The sequence below is a fragment of the Chanos chanos genome, chromosome 3 (assembly GCF_902362185.1).
Source record: "Chanos chanos chromosome 3, fChaCha1.1, whole genome shotgun sequence".
NCBI lineage: Eukaryota > Metazoa > Chordata > Actinopteri > Gonorynchiformes > Chanidae > Chanos > Chanos chanos.
Window position 1 is genome coordinate 26909325 of NC_044497.1, and position 16699 is coordinate 26926023.

The 16699-nt window shown below is 41.6% G+C and overlaps 1 protein-coding gene across 7 annotated transcripts in view; it reads right to left on the bottom strand.

Moving 5' to 3' along the window:
* The window catches only part of scn8aa (sodium channel, voltage gated, type VIII, alpha subunit a), a 39545-nt gene that overhangs the window by 16735 nt on the left and 6111 nt on the right, over nt 1-16699 (bottom strand). For 3 of the 7 annotated variants that reach the window (XM_030768537.1, XM_030768540.1, XM_030768538.1), the window contains exons 2-15: nt 15244-15362; nt 14146-14235; nt 13501-13629; nt 12238-12329; nt 9006-9227; nt 8352-8415; nt 8014-8155; nt 5981-6187; nt 5502-5783; nt 4979-5260; nt 2898-3033; nt 2517-2755; nt 757-930; nt 11-367 (exon numbers count right to left, since the gene is read on the bottom strand). In XM_030768537.1, the coding sequence (XP_030624397.1) occupies nt 11-367; nt 757-930; nt 2517-2755; nt 2898-3033; nt 4979-5260; nt 5502-5783; nt 5981-6187; nt 8014-8155; nt 8352-8415; nt 9006-9227; nt 12238-12329; nt 13501-13629; nt 14146-14235; nt 15244-15362 (2535 nt within the window). Of the gene's footprint in view, nt 1-10; nt 368-756; nt 931-2516; nt 2756-2897; nt 3034-4945; nt 5261-5501; nt 5784-5980; nt 6188-8013; nt 8156-8351; nt 8416-9005; nt 9228-12237; nt 12330-12546; nt 12639-13500; nt 13630-14145; nt 14236-15243; nt 15363-16699 lie in introns of all 7 variants that reach the window. The other 4 variants (XM_030768535.1, XM_030768536.1, XM_030768541.1 and 1 more) reach the window with 2 other exon arrangements.

Here is a 16699-nt window from a genome sequence, read left to right on the forward strand (position 1 = left end):
GGGTTCTCACCACCAAGTTTCCAATGACCATGACCATCATGAAGACGATCAGACACATGGCCTGCCCAGCCACCTCCATGCAGTCCCACATGGTCTCAATCCATTCTCCGCACAGCACCCGGAAAACGATGAGGAAGGAGTGGAAGAAGTCATTCATGTGCCAGCGCGGTAGCTCGCAGTCCGTGGAAATCTTACACACGCAGTCCTTATAGCTCTTCCCAAAGAGCTGCATTCCCACCACAGCAAAGATGAAGACGATGATGGCTAGCACCAGGGTCAGATTACCCAGAGCTCCCACAGAGTTACCAATGATCTTTATCAACATGTTGAGGGTGGGCCAGGACTTGGCCAGCTTAAACACTCTCAGCTAAAGGAGTAATGCACAGTGAGAGGGAAAATGAGAGGGGGAGAGAGGAAATGAAATCAATACAACATTGTAGAGGACTAATGTCTTTTTACATAACGGCTCTAGAAGGCACATATTTACGGATCTATGATGGACATGGAGAACATTAAGTTTTTTTTCCCCCCTGATTTTGACTATAATTGATAAAATTGTTATTACAAATTCATCCACTAGATGACGCAATCTTGTCCAGTGTGGCCTCACATTTCCCCTAGCCTGGTCCCAATAAAACAAAATAACAGGGCTCTTCTTGGCTGTCTTTTGTTTGCGGCTAAACCAATTAAGAATGATCCAAAAAGCTGTCAGCCAAATACCAAAGAATCTTTTAAGAATGCAGTTAGAGCATTTACCAATCGGAATGATCTCAGCACAGACAACCCCTCCACGTCAGCCAGGCCCAACTCCATCAAACTCAGGCTCACAATGAAGCCATCAAAGATATTCCAGCCCTCCTGGAAGTAGTAATATGGATCCATGGCGACCAATTTGGCAACCATTTCGGCAGTGAAGATTCCTGTAAACACCTGTGAAAAAAGCAACCAGCAGACCAGCAGATGTGAGAAACAGTATTATGCAAAAAAACATACAAACAAAAACATATATTCACTGAAAAGTGATGCACAAATGACTTCATTAAATCTATTTAGTCACATTATGTAAACTACTCAATATCAAGCCAAAATAACAGTGAGTTAGCACAGGAGGATCAGTTTTTACTAGCATTTGTTCAACATTTTGATCAAAAGAGTATCTCAATAACAGTGTCCCATGGGGGATCAAAGTGTTATTCATAAAGTCGGTTACTCATGTAGCAATACAGACTGATAAATGATCATGCCCCATCAAGACTGAAGGACATAATTCATCTCCAAGCTCCCAGGCCGGTGGAGCAGGGTGGCCTTGACTCCAGAAGGCCCAGTGTGTGTCTGCCTGGCGTAGGGAACATGACTCATGCTGAATCTGGCCTGTCCACATTCTGCTCCACCTCATCACTCAACCTGCTCCCCTCAGCAATGACAAAGCAGCACTGCTCTAAAACGCTCAGATGAACATCTCAAACAGGCACGGGGAAAAAAAACGTATATGCTGTTCTACGTCCGACAACTACAACAACAACGACAACAAATGTCCCAACGAGATGCTGAAAAGCACAATCGAGCGCGTTAGAACACGACATTAAAAGAAAAAAATCTAAAACCTATTATTATCAGTTCTAATTAAATCAGGGAAGGTTTGACGTTTGCAAGGTTTGACGTTTGAAAAATTATTTTGTTGAAACAACCACTGAGAATACAGTGAAACTGCTCCTCCTCATTTCTTTCAGTACGTTTGTTCTCCAGCATCTGATGCTGTATCCTACTTAGTTGAACATGAAACAGCTCACACAGCTTGTAATAATAACAAGCTTGATTTGTAGCTAGTATGGCGCACTGCATTGACAATATCAATTCATTATCTGTACCAATCAAAGTAATGGCGATGAGATCATATCCTGCCAACAGCCAATGTCCCGGTCTCCAAAGCAATTTAGTCAATACTCAGTGAGAGATAATCTCTCTCCTGCATGTTTAATATATCAGTAGAGAAGACCAGAAAGCACTGCTGAATAAACTGGCATTATGTATGTCGGTGAACGCTGAAAGCAAGAAAACAGCGCAGGTCTGAATTCCTAAAGCCATGAATCAGGGCACCGCATTCCTGCCCTTCATCGATCATATCGCATGAAAAATTAATGTCAACCTCCCACCAGCCAACACACTCTGCCTGAGTCCAGAGCTGTGCATCTGAATCAGGCAAGCAGGAGCTATAGAGCGAATCAAAAGAATGAGAGAGAGAGAGAGAGAAAGAGAGAGAGAGAATGTACAGGCAGCATATCTAGACATGTCATGAAAATAGCTTTAAGCATCGAGGCAGCATCTCCGCAGAGAATACACGTAAGCGTAAGCAAGCCATGTGAGGAAGAGGGACTCTTTCATCAAGTGACGAGAGTCCTGGATATCTTAATTAGCAAACTTAAAAAAATAAGACAAAAGAAAGAAAGAAAGAAAGAAAGAAAGAAGTTTGTTGTAGATGAAGCTCTATAGAACTCATGTAGATAGGGGATTCTCACCAGGTTACCCACGGTCAGCACCTCCTCAAAGTGAGGTGTCATTGGGTAGTGCTCCATGGCCATGAAGAGCGTGTTGAGTACGATGCAGATGGTGATGGCCAGGTCCACAAAGGGGTCCATCACAATCAGGTTCACAATCTGCTTGACCTTCACCCAAACGGGGGAACATTCCCAGATAAGGAAGTTGTTTGCAAATTTGTACCAGCACGGCGGGCATTTCCTCTGAGACTCCTCCAGTTCTACAGGCAAACGGGGATGAGCATGAAATGTGAGAGGGCTAGAAAAAATTTATCATCTCAAACATATTGATAAATTGGCACGTGTTGGATGATTTATGTTGAGGACTTGGGAGCAGTATGCTGAACGAGGAACGGGAGTTACCCTCTACTAATGTATTGGTTATGACGCTCATCACGCTGTTAGCTCGCTCTTTACGCCCAAACGAAGTGTTGAGTTGGTCCACGGAAACCATAAGGGATCCTGAGAGCTTTTTCTTGATTTCAATCTCAGTGGTTGGCTGTCGGGGGGGGAAAAAAAGGTTTAGACAAAAGTACACCAAAACCACACGGCGTCATTAAAGACCAGGGAGAAACAGAGGGGGTTCCTCACAGAACCTGCAGGAGAAAAGCTGGGTTACCCAGAGTCATGATTTTACCATTTCTTTAACCTAAAATTTTGTTTCAATAAAGACTTAGAGGCATTTAGAGGCAGAAACATGCAGGCTTCAGACTGAGGAAGGAAGGCGGGATATGAATAAATAAGTATTTTTTTTCCATCACAGCATGGGGCTGGTATAATATAAATTACACGTGCATATAATTAGCTTTGTGCATATAATTAAAATGATGGTAACGGGTTAGAGAATCCAGATATGAGACAGGGTTGTATTATTAAAATAAATGATCTTATTTTGCACAGCTTCTGTGCTATATATCTATCTGCATGGCCTGCCACATGAATAGGATTACATGATAAAAACATGCATCTGAGGGTGAATTTAAAAATTTTTTGAAAAATTTTAAAAATCACTTTTTGTTTTATCGACATATCATGAGTAGAACATAGCCCTTGTCCTTAGTTCCCAAGTCTATGTCTTCTGAAGCCCTCAACACCTCCAGCCATTTTAATGACCTCCACAAGGGAGAGAGGAGCAATCGTTAGAGGAGGAAACACCAGTCTGCGTGCGTCAGCATGCACACAACCAAAGAGGTCAGGGGCAAATCATAGAATCCATAACCTGTTAGTCCACTTTCATGCTAATGTCAAACTACCATGCTAACTAGGATGACAGGTCCGCTATTGCTCATTCAGAGAAGTTCTGAAGAGAAGAAAGCAAAAAAGAAAGAGAGAAGGAAAGTTTAAGGGAAGTTTTTCAGGACAGGAAAAGACAGAGCTGAAGAAGAGAGCAAGAAGAGAAATAACAGAGGCTCCTATCTTGTCTCAACCTTCAGAAAGCCCAAAGCCATGGTGGGGCACGGCTATGACAGAGTGATGCAGTATGAGTCCAGTGATTTCACTGTCACCCCCCCCTCCCCCCATCCCTTTTTTATTCTCCTGATCAAGCCCTACCCAATGTGCATGATCCCTGAGATCTGTCACATCATACTGTACTTCTCCCTTTACGATAGTGTATTCCTGCGCTATACGAAAACATACTGAAACACACTTTTAAATGTGTAATTACTGTTTAATGACCCTACAAGCTATTGTAGATTTTCACCAGGGTGGAAACCATAGCCACCATATCATTGTGTTTAAGATTCAAATGGAGAGTGGAGGGGTGGACTGATTAAATTAGGTTCTGTCTAGTGCTGTTGGAGGATGAATGTGTTCAATTTACAAAACAAAATTCTAAAACTGGACAAAATATAAATTAACATCAAAGTAAAAGGTGAGAATATTCATGAACCTGTAAAATACAACTACAAAAAAAAAAAGAAAACAAAAGCCAAGGACAAGCATTTCCCTCAAGATGATGACAGGTAATGCTTTTTGAAGGGCAACGAAAAACAACACGGACGTCCTACGCGGGAGTTACAGTCGTAAGCAGAAAAAAAACTCCATAGTCCTCTACCCCTTATTTTGGTCACGTATTTGGAATATTTTTAGTGTGATGAAGAATGTTACATTTGAATATTTGACATACATCTTAATTAGCTCTTCCTGCAGTGAGCCTCAATAGGTTGCCCTGTAGAGTCTCAAAATTGGCATAGGAGGGCAGCATACCGCTTAGGCACTCAGTCGAAAACTAGACTCAAATAGAACAGGAGAGTTCGAAGAAAGACTGGTGTATCAGAAGGAGAGAAAGAGAGAGAGAGAGAGGAAGGGAGCCAGAAAAAAAGGAAGCTAACGGGGAGGCGGGGGGGGGGGGGGGTTCAGGGAAGAGAGATGCCCATGCCTAGACTGAATCTACTTATGGCCTTCCTTACGCTGTCGTCAGAGGCTGCTTTATCTATTTTCACCTCAGGCAGTAGACGTCCACCAGGGCCCGGGCCGATCAGGGACACCACGCCGTTGCAGTCCACCGTGCTGTTGCGTTTGCCGTGGTAGCTGCTATAGCTGCTCCTCCGGTAAGGGCTGAAGAGGGAGCCCCGGCGCTCCTCACATTCCTCCACCGTGCTGTGCTCGTCGTCGGCGAACTCGTTCTCCGAGCCGGCGTCCTTACAGCGGCCCTTGAAGCTAAAGATGCTACTCTTGCTGTTGTGACGGGAAAGGAACGGAGAGCCGGGTATGCTGAGCAGAGACTGAGAGAAGACCGAAAGAATTTGTGGGTTGCTTCAGACATGTTTCTTTAAGAGATCTTTTAACCTGCATAGTTAGATGCATCATTTGCCAAAAGGCTCTGTATCCGTATTTCTCTGAAAGATCTTACGACATAAATATCAACTCATTTTGATGTCAGATTCATGTTTCTGTACCTTTCTATTGGCTTCCAGATTCTATTAATATAAGACACAAATCCCCATCTAGAACCTCCACGTGTACCTGATTCATGATGGAGGTCCTCCGCCCGAGGCGGTTGTCAGGGAAACGGAATCTACTCCTCTTGCCCCCATCATCAGAGTCGGATTTGACAAACTTCTCACTGTCGCCCTTCTCCTTGTCCTGCTCCTTCTGTTTCCACTTCTTTTTGCGATTACGTCTCTCCTTGGCACTTTTGGAGCTGAGTTTGGACATCTCAGAGGAGCTGCACGACAAGTTCTCTCCACCATCGTCTTCCACAGCATCTTCAGAGACTGTTCCCGCCGATGTCGCCATAGCGTTGGCCTACAGCAACAATGCACAGGAAAGAAAGCAATGTAAAACCTTGTGTATGAAAGAATAAGGTCTCATCATGGTGACTGAAAATGACGAATTCTAATTCAGAAGCAACCAGTGTTTGTAAGACACGTAGCATCTAGAGACTGATATATAGAGTGTGCTCACACAGAATATCTAAGAGAGGAAAAAAAAAGTTGACAGACCTGGCCTTCCTCTTGCTGTTTCTTAAGCTGCTCCAGCATGGCCTTAAACTCTGCCTCCTTCTGCTCTGCCTCCTCCATGGTGGCCTGGTTCTGCTCCTCGTACGCCATGGCCACCACAGCCAGAATCAGATTGACCAGGTAAAATGAGCCCACAAAGATCACCAGCACAAAGAAGATCATGTATGTCTTCCCTGCTGCCCTCAGGGTCTGTGGAAAAAGACCAGCACAGATTTTTCTTCTCATATACACTGCATACAATATATAATATGCATGAAACATATCTCAAACACACCTTTAATGTGAAAATGGACTTAGCTCATAAGAATGATCACAGACCTTAGATAGTCATGATAGTCATGAAATATTTCAGAATGCTTATGTGTGTGTGTGTGTGTGTGTGTGTATACACACACAAATGCATCATTTGGTCACATGAAAGCTGCATATCGTCTCATGGACTGAACTCACTGCGTTTTCTACATGTTAACTGAATGCATGTTGTCATTTTTCTTAAGCCTCCACAACTGCTTCCTGACATACTTCTACACACACGCAGCATGTAGACATGATCTACCGTAATTCTGAAAAGAGGCTTGGGGTACCAATGGCACCCTCAGGGGTGTTGGTGTGGGGACAGTGGAAGGGAGAGCTTGGAAAAAGAAGCTGTGTTATGAAGCAGTAACGAGGGAAGGCACGTTATTATACCGCTGTAATGTAGGACTGGCTGTGAAATGTGCGCTCGGGTAATGAAAAGAAAAAAAAAATCATTTATACATGTGACGGGTTGGAACAATTTCAACACAAATATGTTCGTGAATTTCTGAACAGTGGCATGAAATCAGTGTGTAATCTCCAATAAGACAAATACGGCTGATAGGTTTGACGAATACGTTTTGTGTTTCGAGATTTCGAACATCACAGCTTGGAGCAGCTTTCAGTTAGCGCGTCAGAGCATTCAAAGGGGTAAATGGCTATTCTTCCATCTAAACAGAGGAGAGGGCTGCCTACTGGGAGCAGAGGCCAGCCATGTGGAAGGTGCTGGGTTTCAGAGCATTTTCTCCACGCACTAATTACGGATATGCTTTACAAACAGCTATCGCAAGGACCGCATACAACTGACTAACGGTCCTACACACGCCAAACTGATATCAGAGAATTTAAGGAACATCACCCAAAAATATTCATAAACACACTCTCTCCCTTAAACTCACCCATAACTCCTTCCCCTGTTCTTGATTTGTGAGATATAATCTAGCAAAAATTGAATTTTAAAAAGCTCTCTACATATTTAAGTGATGTATTAATGAGTTTCTGTATGGGTGATGCTAACTTGGTAGCATGCAAGGCAAAGTGCTTAAACTGATGGGTTCCAGTCCAGACCAGTGAAGAAATAATCAGATAAATGACATATTTCTAAGCTAAGGCCACAAAAAAACCTAGAAAACAAATACAGTCTGATTTAAGAATTTGAGGGGTAAGTGTTGTTGATTTGATTAAGATGAAAAGCAGTATAAATAGCACACACTCGAACACACTATCAAAGTGAGATAATATTAAAAATGTGAATTCTGAGCTCAGACCAAAAATAGGGTATCTGCTGCAAAGCTCTCATTTAAGAGTCATTTCTCATCTCTGAGACTGCCAGCAGCGCTGTAATCCTGAGGTAAATATTTAATGGCTTCTTCCCTGCTCTCCAGCAAGACACCTGAGCGGTTTCACCATTACAGACTGGCCAAAAACCTTCCCCTCAACACTACTGCTGAACATGGAAAACTATGCAGAGGGCATGTGTACTAGACAGATTGGTTCCTTTAAACCAGTTGTATGAATATTCTATTTTAAATTTTAACAGGCTCAAGACTTCATCTGGACTGTGTTTCAGGACAGCCAAGTCCAACAGGGGGCACAGGATGTTAACAGATGTCGAAATATACATGATGCAAATTTTCTTAAAAGATCAAGCATTTTTTTAAAGTATGAAGCTTTTAGGAGAATAACTCCAAGAACGCACAGACAAATGTCCACGCCCTTACCAGCTGGTACAAATTTTCCCAGTAGTCCTGCGTCATGAGACGGAAGAGAGCCAGGAAGGCCCAGCCAAAGCTGTCAAAGCTGGTGTAACCGTAGTTTGGATTCCGTCCAGCTTTCATGCATGTGTAACCTTCCGGGCAACGCCTTTCAGAGAGAGAGGGACAGATCAGCCAAGATGACTCAGCATTAATCACCAAAGTGGACAGACTGTTCGTATAGAAAAACCAATCTTAGAGAACTAACTGTCATTAGCTAGGCATCTGACACTGTGTGGGAGTTGAGGTGTTCTACGTCTCTAGGTTTTAGGAAGATCCTGTATGCACAGGACTGGAACACTTACCCCGAATCTGAACTGTTCCCACATAATAAAGCATCCAGCTGACCAGGAAGGATGTAGAAATTGGCTGGAAACAAGCAAACAAACATGTTAAGGCAGACAGACATGTTATTTCATTTTCCATTTGGAAGTGTTGTAATTTTCATCAATTCAGTTTTCAGATCTGTTCAAGTAATCAAATCAGTCTTGATCCTCAGGAGCTGCAACATTTCTGTGTGACAAAAGAGACCCTATTAACTAGACGTCTGTTTATGCAAAAGACCTAGGCACACAAACAGGCTACATCAGGACAGTTGATTAGCCCAAATTTGTACATACTTCACAATTCAGTACTTCTATGGATGTATATATCAGCGCGCACACACACACACACACACAAACATGGATACAGTAACTTGCATATGTGTTCAGGTTCAAGGTACTACTGAAAGCTAAAAGCATGATGGGATATGGACAGTGCTGTCTTTACAAAATTTCACTTGATACATTAAATGCACATATCTCAGATGTATCAAGTGAGACCTTATAAAGACACCATATCAATCGTAATCATATTCTATATAATGATGGATGAGATCAAACTCTAAGTGTTAGCATTCTTCTGCTAAACCTTGATTGGCATGGATTAGTGTGCATGAACCAATATTCTCTGCTCACTCTCATTATTGATGTACTCATCCCAGTCAAAGCCACGGCTGCCATTGGCCAGGTACAGGTTGGTGATGTCGATTGGCCATATGACACACTTTTGCCGTAGGTTCCCCATGAAGAGCTGCAGGCCAATAAGAGCAAAGACACTGAGGCAGAAGACGGTGAGAATCATCACGTCCGACAGCTTCTTCACCGACTGGATCAAGGCGCCAACGATGGTCTTAAGACCTGAAATGCATGCGCACACGCACACAAACACACGCACGCACATGCACACAAACACACGCACGCACATACACACACACACACAAACGAACACAAAGACGGACGAAGGCAATTGCATGTGTGTTCAAATTCTCAGTATGGACTACTCAAAGCTCAAGACATGGTGGGTGTGGGTAGCAGATGTTCTTTAGTGAATTTCCACTGATCTACCAAGTGTTTCCATTTTTGATACTCATATTACACAACAACTGTCAGGTGTAATTTCACTTTGGCAGGACAGTTTGAGAAATTTGTACATGTGCACATCTGTGCAGATGTCATTTGGGTTTATAAGAAAAGACTGTTCTAAATGGTGAGGTACACTCACTCTTCAATCCAGCATTAAAACCCTACAACCATGTCTCGATCTCCTTTCAAATTTATCAATACAACATACACACTCAACAGTCCCAAAATAGATCCACAATATGTAGTAATACCCTGACAATACTCAAGACAAAAACTCGTTTCAGGAGCCATCCCTACTGTGTTGTGAAATTCTCCTTGATATTCTTCCCCTGTGACATGACATAACATTTATAAACCCAGTAATAGAAATCATTATTTGACTACAGTTGTTTTCATCATAAAATGGCTAGTGCTGTATAACTGCGGAAAAGCAGTGGTTAAAACATCTGCCGCCCGCAGTTACATGCTCACGTGGCAAATTCTTGGCCATTCTAGAAACCTAAATCTTCCAAAATTAAAAATCTGTGGTTAGTGTAGCATAGCTTTACAGCAATGCCCACAGTAAGACAGGGAAGACTCCTTCAACCAGAGAGAGGAAGCTAACATCAATTAGTCTTTAAATCAGTGCTGTAAAACAGAGGGGCATGACAGAGGGAGAAAGAGACAGAGAGCATGCAAGAGGGAGGGGAAGGGGGTTTCGATTCACATGCAGGTCATTTAAACTCCAAGGCTGAAGAGGAAAAAAACCCAACACCACTTCACTGGGACTCTGCATTGGTATTAGAGCACCATTACATTACCTCCCCGAAGCCCCACCCCTTTTCTTCACGTTTAACTTTGACTGAGAGAGTTGGATATGATTTTTACCTTCAGACCTCTGGTGACGGTCACAGTACAGTGAGACAGTAGCCCATCGCCCAAGCCGACCAGAGAGGTGGTATCCTAATTCTCTGGATACTGTGGCAACCGTTGCCACAGTGACTTTGTGTGTCTTTGTGTGTCTTCCCTTTATTTCTGTATATGACCAGCTAAACAGCAACTACATACATCTATTGTGTGGAGTATGGGGAGCTAACTAACTAACCTGCTCTATGAGCTCTCTTTCCCCTGTAATATGCTCATATGGTACAAGTTATTGGGTTAAAACGTGCTCTTTCATGCAAGAACATTAGGCAAAATTTGTCCAGCTTCAGCTCTGAAAAAACTGATAACTTTGAATTGAAAGTAATAAGACTGATATTTACTGGGTTTGTTACTCCAAGAATGATTCTCTCTCTCTATGAGCTGTTTTGCAGGTGTGGTTTTCTGTAGTCTTGCATAAAATAGAGGAAATGATTTGCTTCAGGTAACTAATTGTCACCAAAAAAAAGGACAGAAAGTCTGCCTCTGTGTGTTAGGGATAGGGCTAGTATTTGATTACACTGATTAACAGCAACTGAATAGCAATAACACAGTTACTGATTTTTGTCCAACAAACAAAAATCACAACCCAATGATCAATGATTGACAGAGAGATTATCCAACGAGCATCCCCACCCCTGACTGACAAGATTTGCGTCGTTTCTCCTTTTTGCATTTTTGAGAGCACTGTTTCGTTTGAGGAATTCATACCAAATTGAAAAAAAAGAGTGAAAATTTTCAAAGAAATACATCAGCCAAGCTCTTTGTAGACTAATATTATAAAAAGCAAGTGACTTCCAAAGCATCATGCAGCATAAAAAATGTCAACAAACTAGGCTTGGCAGTCTTCATACATAAATAAGTGATATGGGATTTCACTGAAAACCATGCTATTTTCAACTGGGGGAACAAAATACCCAAGGACGCACACTACTCTAAGCTCCTCTTAAAGGCCTACCCAAGAACACACACACACACACAGACACATACAAATATGATCTCCCTCCCATTGCTTGGTACATGGCTTGTGTTTTGGTTATCGAGCGGACTATAAACATCTTTTCGTCAGATGGTGTTATGGAGTATTAAGTTATGTAAGCCTCTCTTCTTTAAAATTCCACTTTCACAGCAGCACTCCTCTGGCAGCTAACCGGACGAGCAAAAAGACAGAGTCATTAAATACCATTCAATGGAATTCAAACGCTACTAAAAGTCTTCTATTTATATTCCAAAACTGAAACCTGGCTGTCTGCTAGGTCCTTTCCAAAAGAAAAATCCTCAAATAACACAGTGGTTCTATACCATATACCAGAGTGGGTATGCTTTTGGGGCCACTGTAATGAAATTCTCTTAAAGGATCAAAATTCAACTAACCCTAAGTCTAAGTTTAACCATCAAACCGACCAGCCATCACTGTTCTGTTAACATTATCAATGTTATCTTCAAATGGCACTGATATGAATGAACACATTTCCTAGATAGAGTGTGCCGCTTCACATTACAACCACTACAGCTGTTGGTATTACAATAATAATTGTTACTGATTATAATTATTATTTCTATAATTAGAATGTTCTATAAAAAACCAGAAGGCAGACACCCTGGGGCCTTGAGAAAGTAGACTGCAAAGCCTATCAAAAATGTATTTGCACCATTTTTGATCATTTTTGGAGATAGAGAGTAAATGAGAGATAGAGAGAGACAGAGAGAGAGAGAAAGAGACAGAGAGAAGGAGCCAGAAAGAGAGATAGAGAAAGAGAGAGAGAGAACCAAACAAATAAACAAAAAAAAGGCTGTCGGGCCGAAAAGAAAACAAAAGTACTAAACCAAAATGAGCGGGGGTTCGAACCGGAAACTCAGCCTTAGTGTTTAAATTGAGTCTCACCTGGAATGACAGAGATAGTTTTCAATGCTCGGAGAACTCTGAAGGTTCTCAGCGCAGATACATTCCCCAGGTCCACAAACTCTGTTACATATCTGAGGATATATACACACACAGATACACACACAATGACAAACACAAACCACACCGAGTGCACAACACCACCGGACCAGGAGATTACGCCACTCACAGAACCTGTCCACTGAGAAAAGGGAGGAAAAGAAGGGAAAAGGAGAAGAGAAAACACGCACACGCACACACACACACCTAACACCAACCCGGGCCCCAGACCCGTCATGTACACGCTCTTACCTGGAATTACAGAAATAGTTTTCAATGCCCTCAAAACTCTGAACGTGCGCAGAGCTGAGACATTGCCTAGGTTTACAAACTCTGTAATATACCTGCAATAATTAAACCAAAGTTATACAGAGACACTGTCAAGAACATCTTTATGTGAAGTTTCGTCTTGGTCTAATCTAATACACTGATGATTAAATATTACATTTATCTATACTGAACTGTTGATCAAGACCATCTTATTAAGGTTTACAGACATAACTGCACATAACAAAATCAGCGTGAGCATGGGCAAACCATGAAACAGGTACTAAAAAAAAACTGACAATGGTCTTTTCAATGATGTCCAGTGTAAACTGGACCGAGTCCTGAACTGGATCTGAGGAGCTGTGCTAGAACACTCATCAAGAACCTGCTCTGCATGGACTGAGTTAATGAAAAGACAGAGACACACACAATTAAAGATAAAACGTGTTGTCTCGTGCAGGATCTGTAAGGGACAGGCGCTGCTTTCTGGCCATCTGTAAACATCCACTTTCAAGGTGAAACCTTTTCAGATAAAACAAAAGGCGACAAGAGGCGACAGCTACATACTCAGCACATTGACATGAGAAAAAGAGAGAGAGAGAGAGAGAGAGAGAGAGAGATAAAGAGAGTGTGAGAAAGCTAGAGTGAAAAAGAAACAGACATAATCTTCTGGGTGCTGTTCTCCAACTACCTAAAAAACAGTTTCTCAATGTAGGTTTTTTCTTTTCTTTTTTTTTTTAACGGAAAAAAGGCCTGCATTTTCACTTCCTTCTTAGCCGTGGTTATCTTCAATTAGCACGTAAGTGATCCCGTCCTGGCCTCCAACTCCCTTACTCCCAAACAGGACAAAAAACAATCTTGAAGCTGTTATCTTTGACTCTCAGTGTTACTTCTGCCATTCACAGTCAGCGTAGCGAGGAAAGGAGAGCGGATACTCACGCCATAGAGATCACCATGAAATCCAGCCAATTCCAGGGATCTCTCAGGAATGTGAAGTCATCTATACAGAATCCACGAGCAACGATTTTTACCAACGATTCAAAGGTATAAATGCCAGTGAAGGTGTACCTGAGGGAGACAAGGAAGAAGGGTCGTTGTGCCATCGTTGTTTTGGTTACTTCGAGTGTGGACTTCAACATTAAATGGGATGATGAATGTGTGTGTCTTTGTAGAGGTCTTTGACTTGCTGTGTTCATTAAGGAATGAAAGAGCGTACAGTTGCTTTGCTGTCATTTCCCTGAGATGGGTGCATGCATGTGAGTTTAAACATCACTGCAGTTCTCCATTATGAAGCCCTGTGATTGTAATTATTTATGCATATATCCGCATATACACATGACCCGAGCTCTGGTAACATAGACCCAGAGATATGTCCGTTTACAAAATTACTAAATATCTACTAAGTAAAATCCTGCCCAACAGCCCGTCTGTGTGTGTGCATTTAACTGGCGCATTTTGGTGAGGGTGGGGTGGGGGTGTGGAAGATAGCTTAGCATGCTTGTCATTTATATTTGAATTGATGGGAACTCTGGGTTGTTATGAATCTTTAATGGAAAACATGCTGTTATATGAAACAGTACTTACTCCACTTGTTTGGACCACTCAGGAGGATTACTAAAAGTCATGAATACACAGTTGGTCAAAATTGTACACATAATGATCATGCTGAAGACTGTGGGACTGAGTTAAGGAAATTTCCTCGTCGGTGTATTAAAAAAAACCAGCATGGTCGAAACATAATAATCATAACAATGCAAGTTTATAAGCAAGACATATTAAAACTCTCCGGGCCCTGTTCAATAAAAAAGCAACCACTGAAAGCCATGAGAAGGCTGTTTTCTAGAAAATTCCTGCAGTTTGTTTTTTTTTGTATCTGGTAATCTGAATCAGCTGTGAGGGCATATATGGTGCACACGCTCTCTGTACCTTCTTCTTCCTCAGCCATTATGTTCTGAATAAAATATTGATCAAACCTTTAAGAGAGGGAGGGAAAGAAGGAAGCATGCTCTCTCCACTCTGATGCAACATAAAGGACATGTTTTCTCAGCACTGAAATGACTGTCTTTACTGATACAAGCTTTAGGCTTATATGCATTCTTTTAACTGAATCAGGTCAAATGCCTGAAAGTCGACACCTATCGGACTGTATTACTTTCAGGAAGTCATTTATCAGATATTCATACTCCTATTGCAGTCACCAGGTCAGATAAACTGGGTTTTGTATATTTCACATTGCTATCACTTTTCCCTATGGCACAGATATGTCTGTTACAACTAGGTCAACGGAAACAGATCGTATGTCATATTTGTGATTACTAATTCTCAGAAGACCCAGCATGAAAACACGGATCCTTCAGACCTGGTCAGGAAGTTCCTCTGGCTGCATTATCAAACATGAGCCACATTTTCATGAGATTTTCAAGCTTTTAGCTTTGTTCAACTGCTTCTTTTTTTAAAAGAGAGACACGTAGCATGGCATTCCTCTCTGAGTTTGACTGATTGACTGTCTCTTGCTCAGTCTGAAATCATTAGCTTGTACCCCTTCCCCAGCCTTGACATGCATTTCCGTGACAACTGTCACCATTAGAAACAGCATGCATGCACAGGACCACACAGAAAAGAAAACAACAGAAAAGAAAAACATGTATTATGACCCAGGTTGACTTTGCAGAAAAAGGATATGAATGTATCAAAATTTTAATAGCTATTCGCCTAAAAATATTAAAAGGACTGATCATGTACAAGGAGGGTGTGGCACTAAAGCGGAAGATTGTTTTTCCTTTATTTACCACTATAAATGTCTGTGGAGAGAGAGGGAGAGAGAAAAAGAGATAAAGGTTAGGATATGAATAGAACAACAACACTGAACAACACTGGTCAAAAATTCACATCACTTATGAGAACAGGAGTAAGGTCACTGCAATTGTGTCGCAGAGAAATGTAAAATGTCAGAGGATACTCAGCTCTGAGTGCTGTAGTAACCGTCTTCACAAAGAATCACATTTTCCATAACACAGAGAAACAAATGCCATGATGTATTTTTGAATAATGAAGACATCCACAACAAACATATTATTGGTCTTATCCCTCTAAGCTTCCCTATAATATACATAATGTAGAAGAAAGCAAATGTACAGGAAACTGACAAAAACTAAACTAAAAAACTAAACTAAAAAAAAACAGGGATATTATAAAATTCATGTGCATCAAATGTGTATGTCTGTGGTATATTTTTTCAGTAAGGCTGGTCTGGAGGTGACTTGATTATCTCTAACACAACTAATATTACAATATTATAAGCTAACATGATGTATAATATAATATAGTGCTTGCATTTATAACAAATCTACTGCAGAAATGTAAAAGGCTGCAGCCAGCCTTGATGTGTGTGTATGTGTGTGCATGTGTGTGTGTGTGTGTTTTCAAGTCTTTATAAAGTGTGAAGAATATTCTGTCTATAAATTTACACTCAGAAACATTGCTGTCACTGCTGTACATGAAGTCAGTCAAGAGGGAAAACGGTCAATCTGTCTTTAGATCTGAGAGAAATGCAGGAATTTTCAAACACTCAAGTGACAGGGCACTGTTCTTGGGGATGCATTCATGTGAAAACATTTCTGAGGGAATTTCTGGAGTAACAACAATTGATTTCTCCAAACATGCCCTTGACGGTTTCTTTCTCATTACAATCAGGTATGAGTAAGCTGTGAATCAATCAACAAACCACGTGCAATAGCTATGCTGAACTAAATCACACCTTTAAAAATCACATCATTTCTTGAGAGGTGAAGAAAAGTCCTGAACTGGTACTGAAGCCTTCACATTCTAGGTTTAGTATCTCCCCAACCAAACCCCAGGTCCAACCGCATCCATCATCTCTCCACCAACAAACAGCCCTCTGTCCCTGCGCATGAAGAGAGGCTTTAAAACGTCTCACTGTCCTTCTCCAGTCATTTCTCTGTGTGCAGATCCTACCGAGCATGCCCGCCAAGGCCATGGCAGCTTCAAACAACTCAGTAAAGTCTCCTCATCCTCCTCTCTCAGCAGCTAACCTCATAATTGTTTAAATAAAACATGGCCATCGCCATCAATGTTTAATGAGACACCGTGTGCATTTGCAGGGGCAATATGCGGCTTT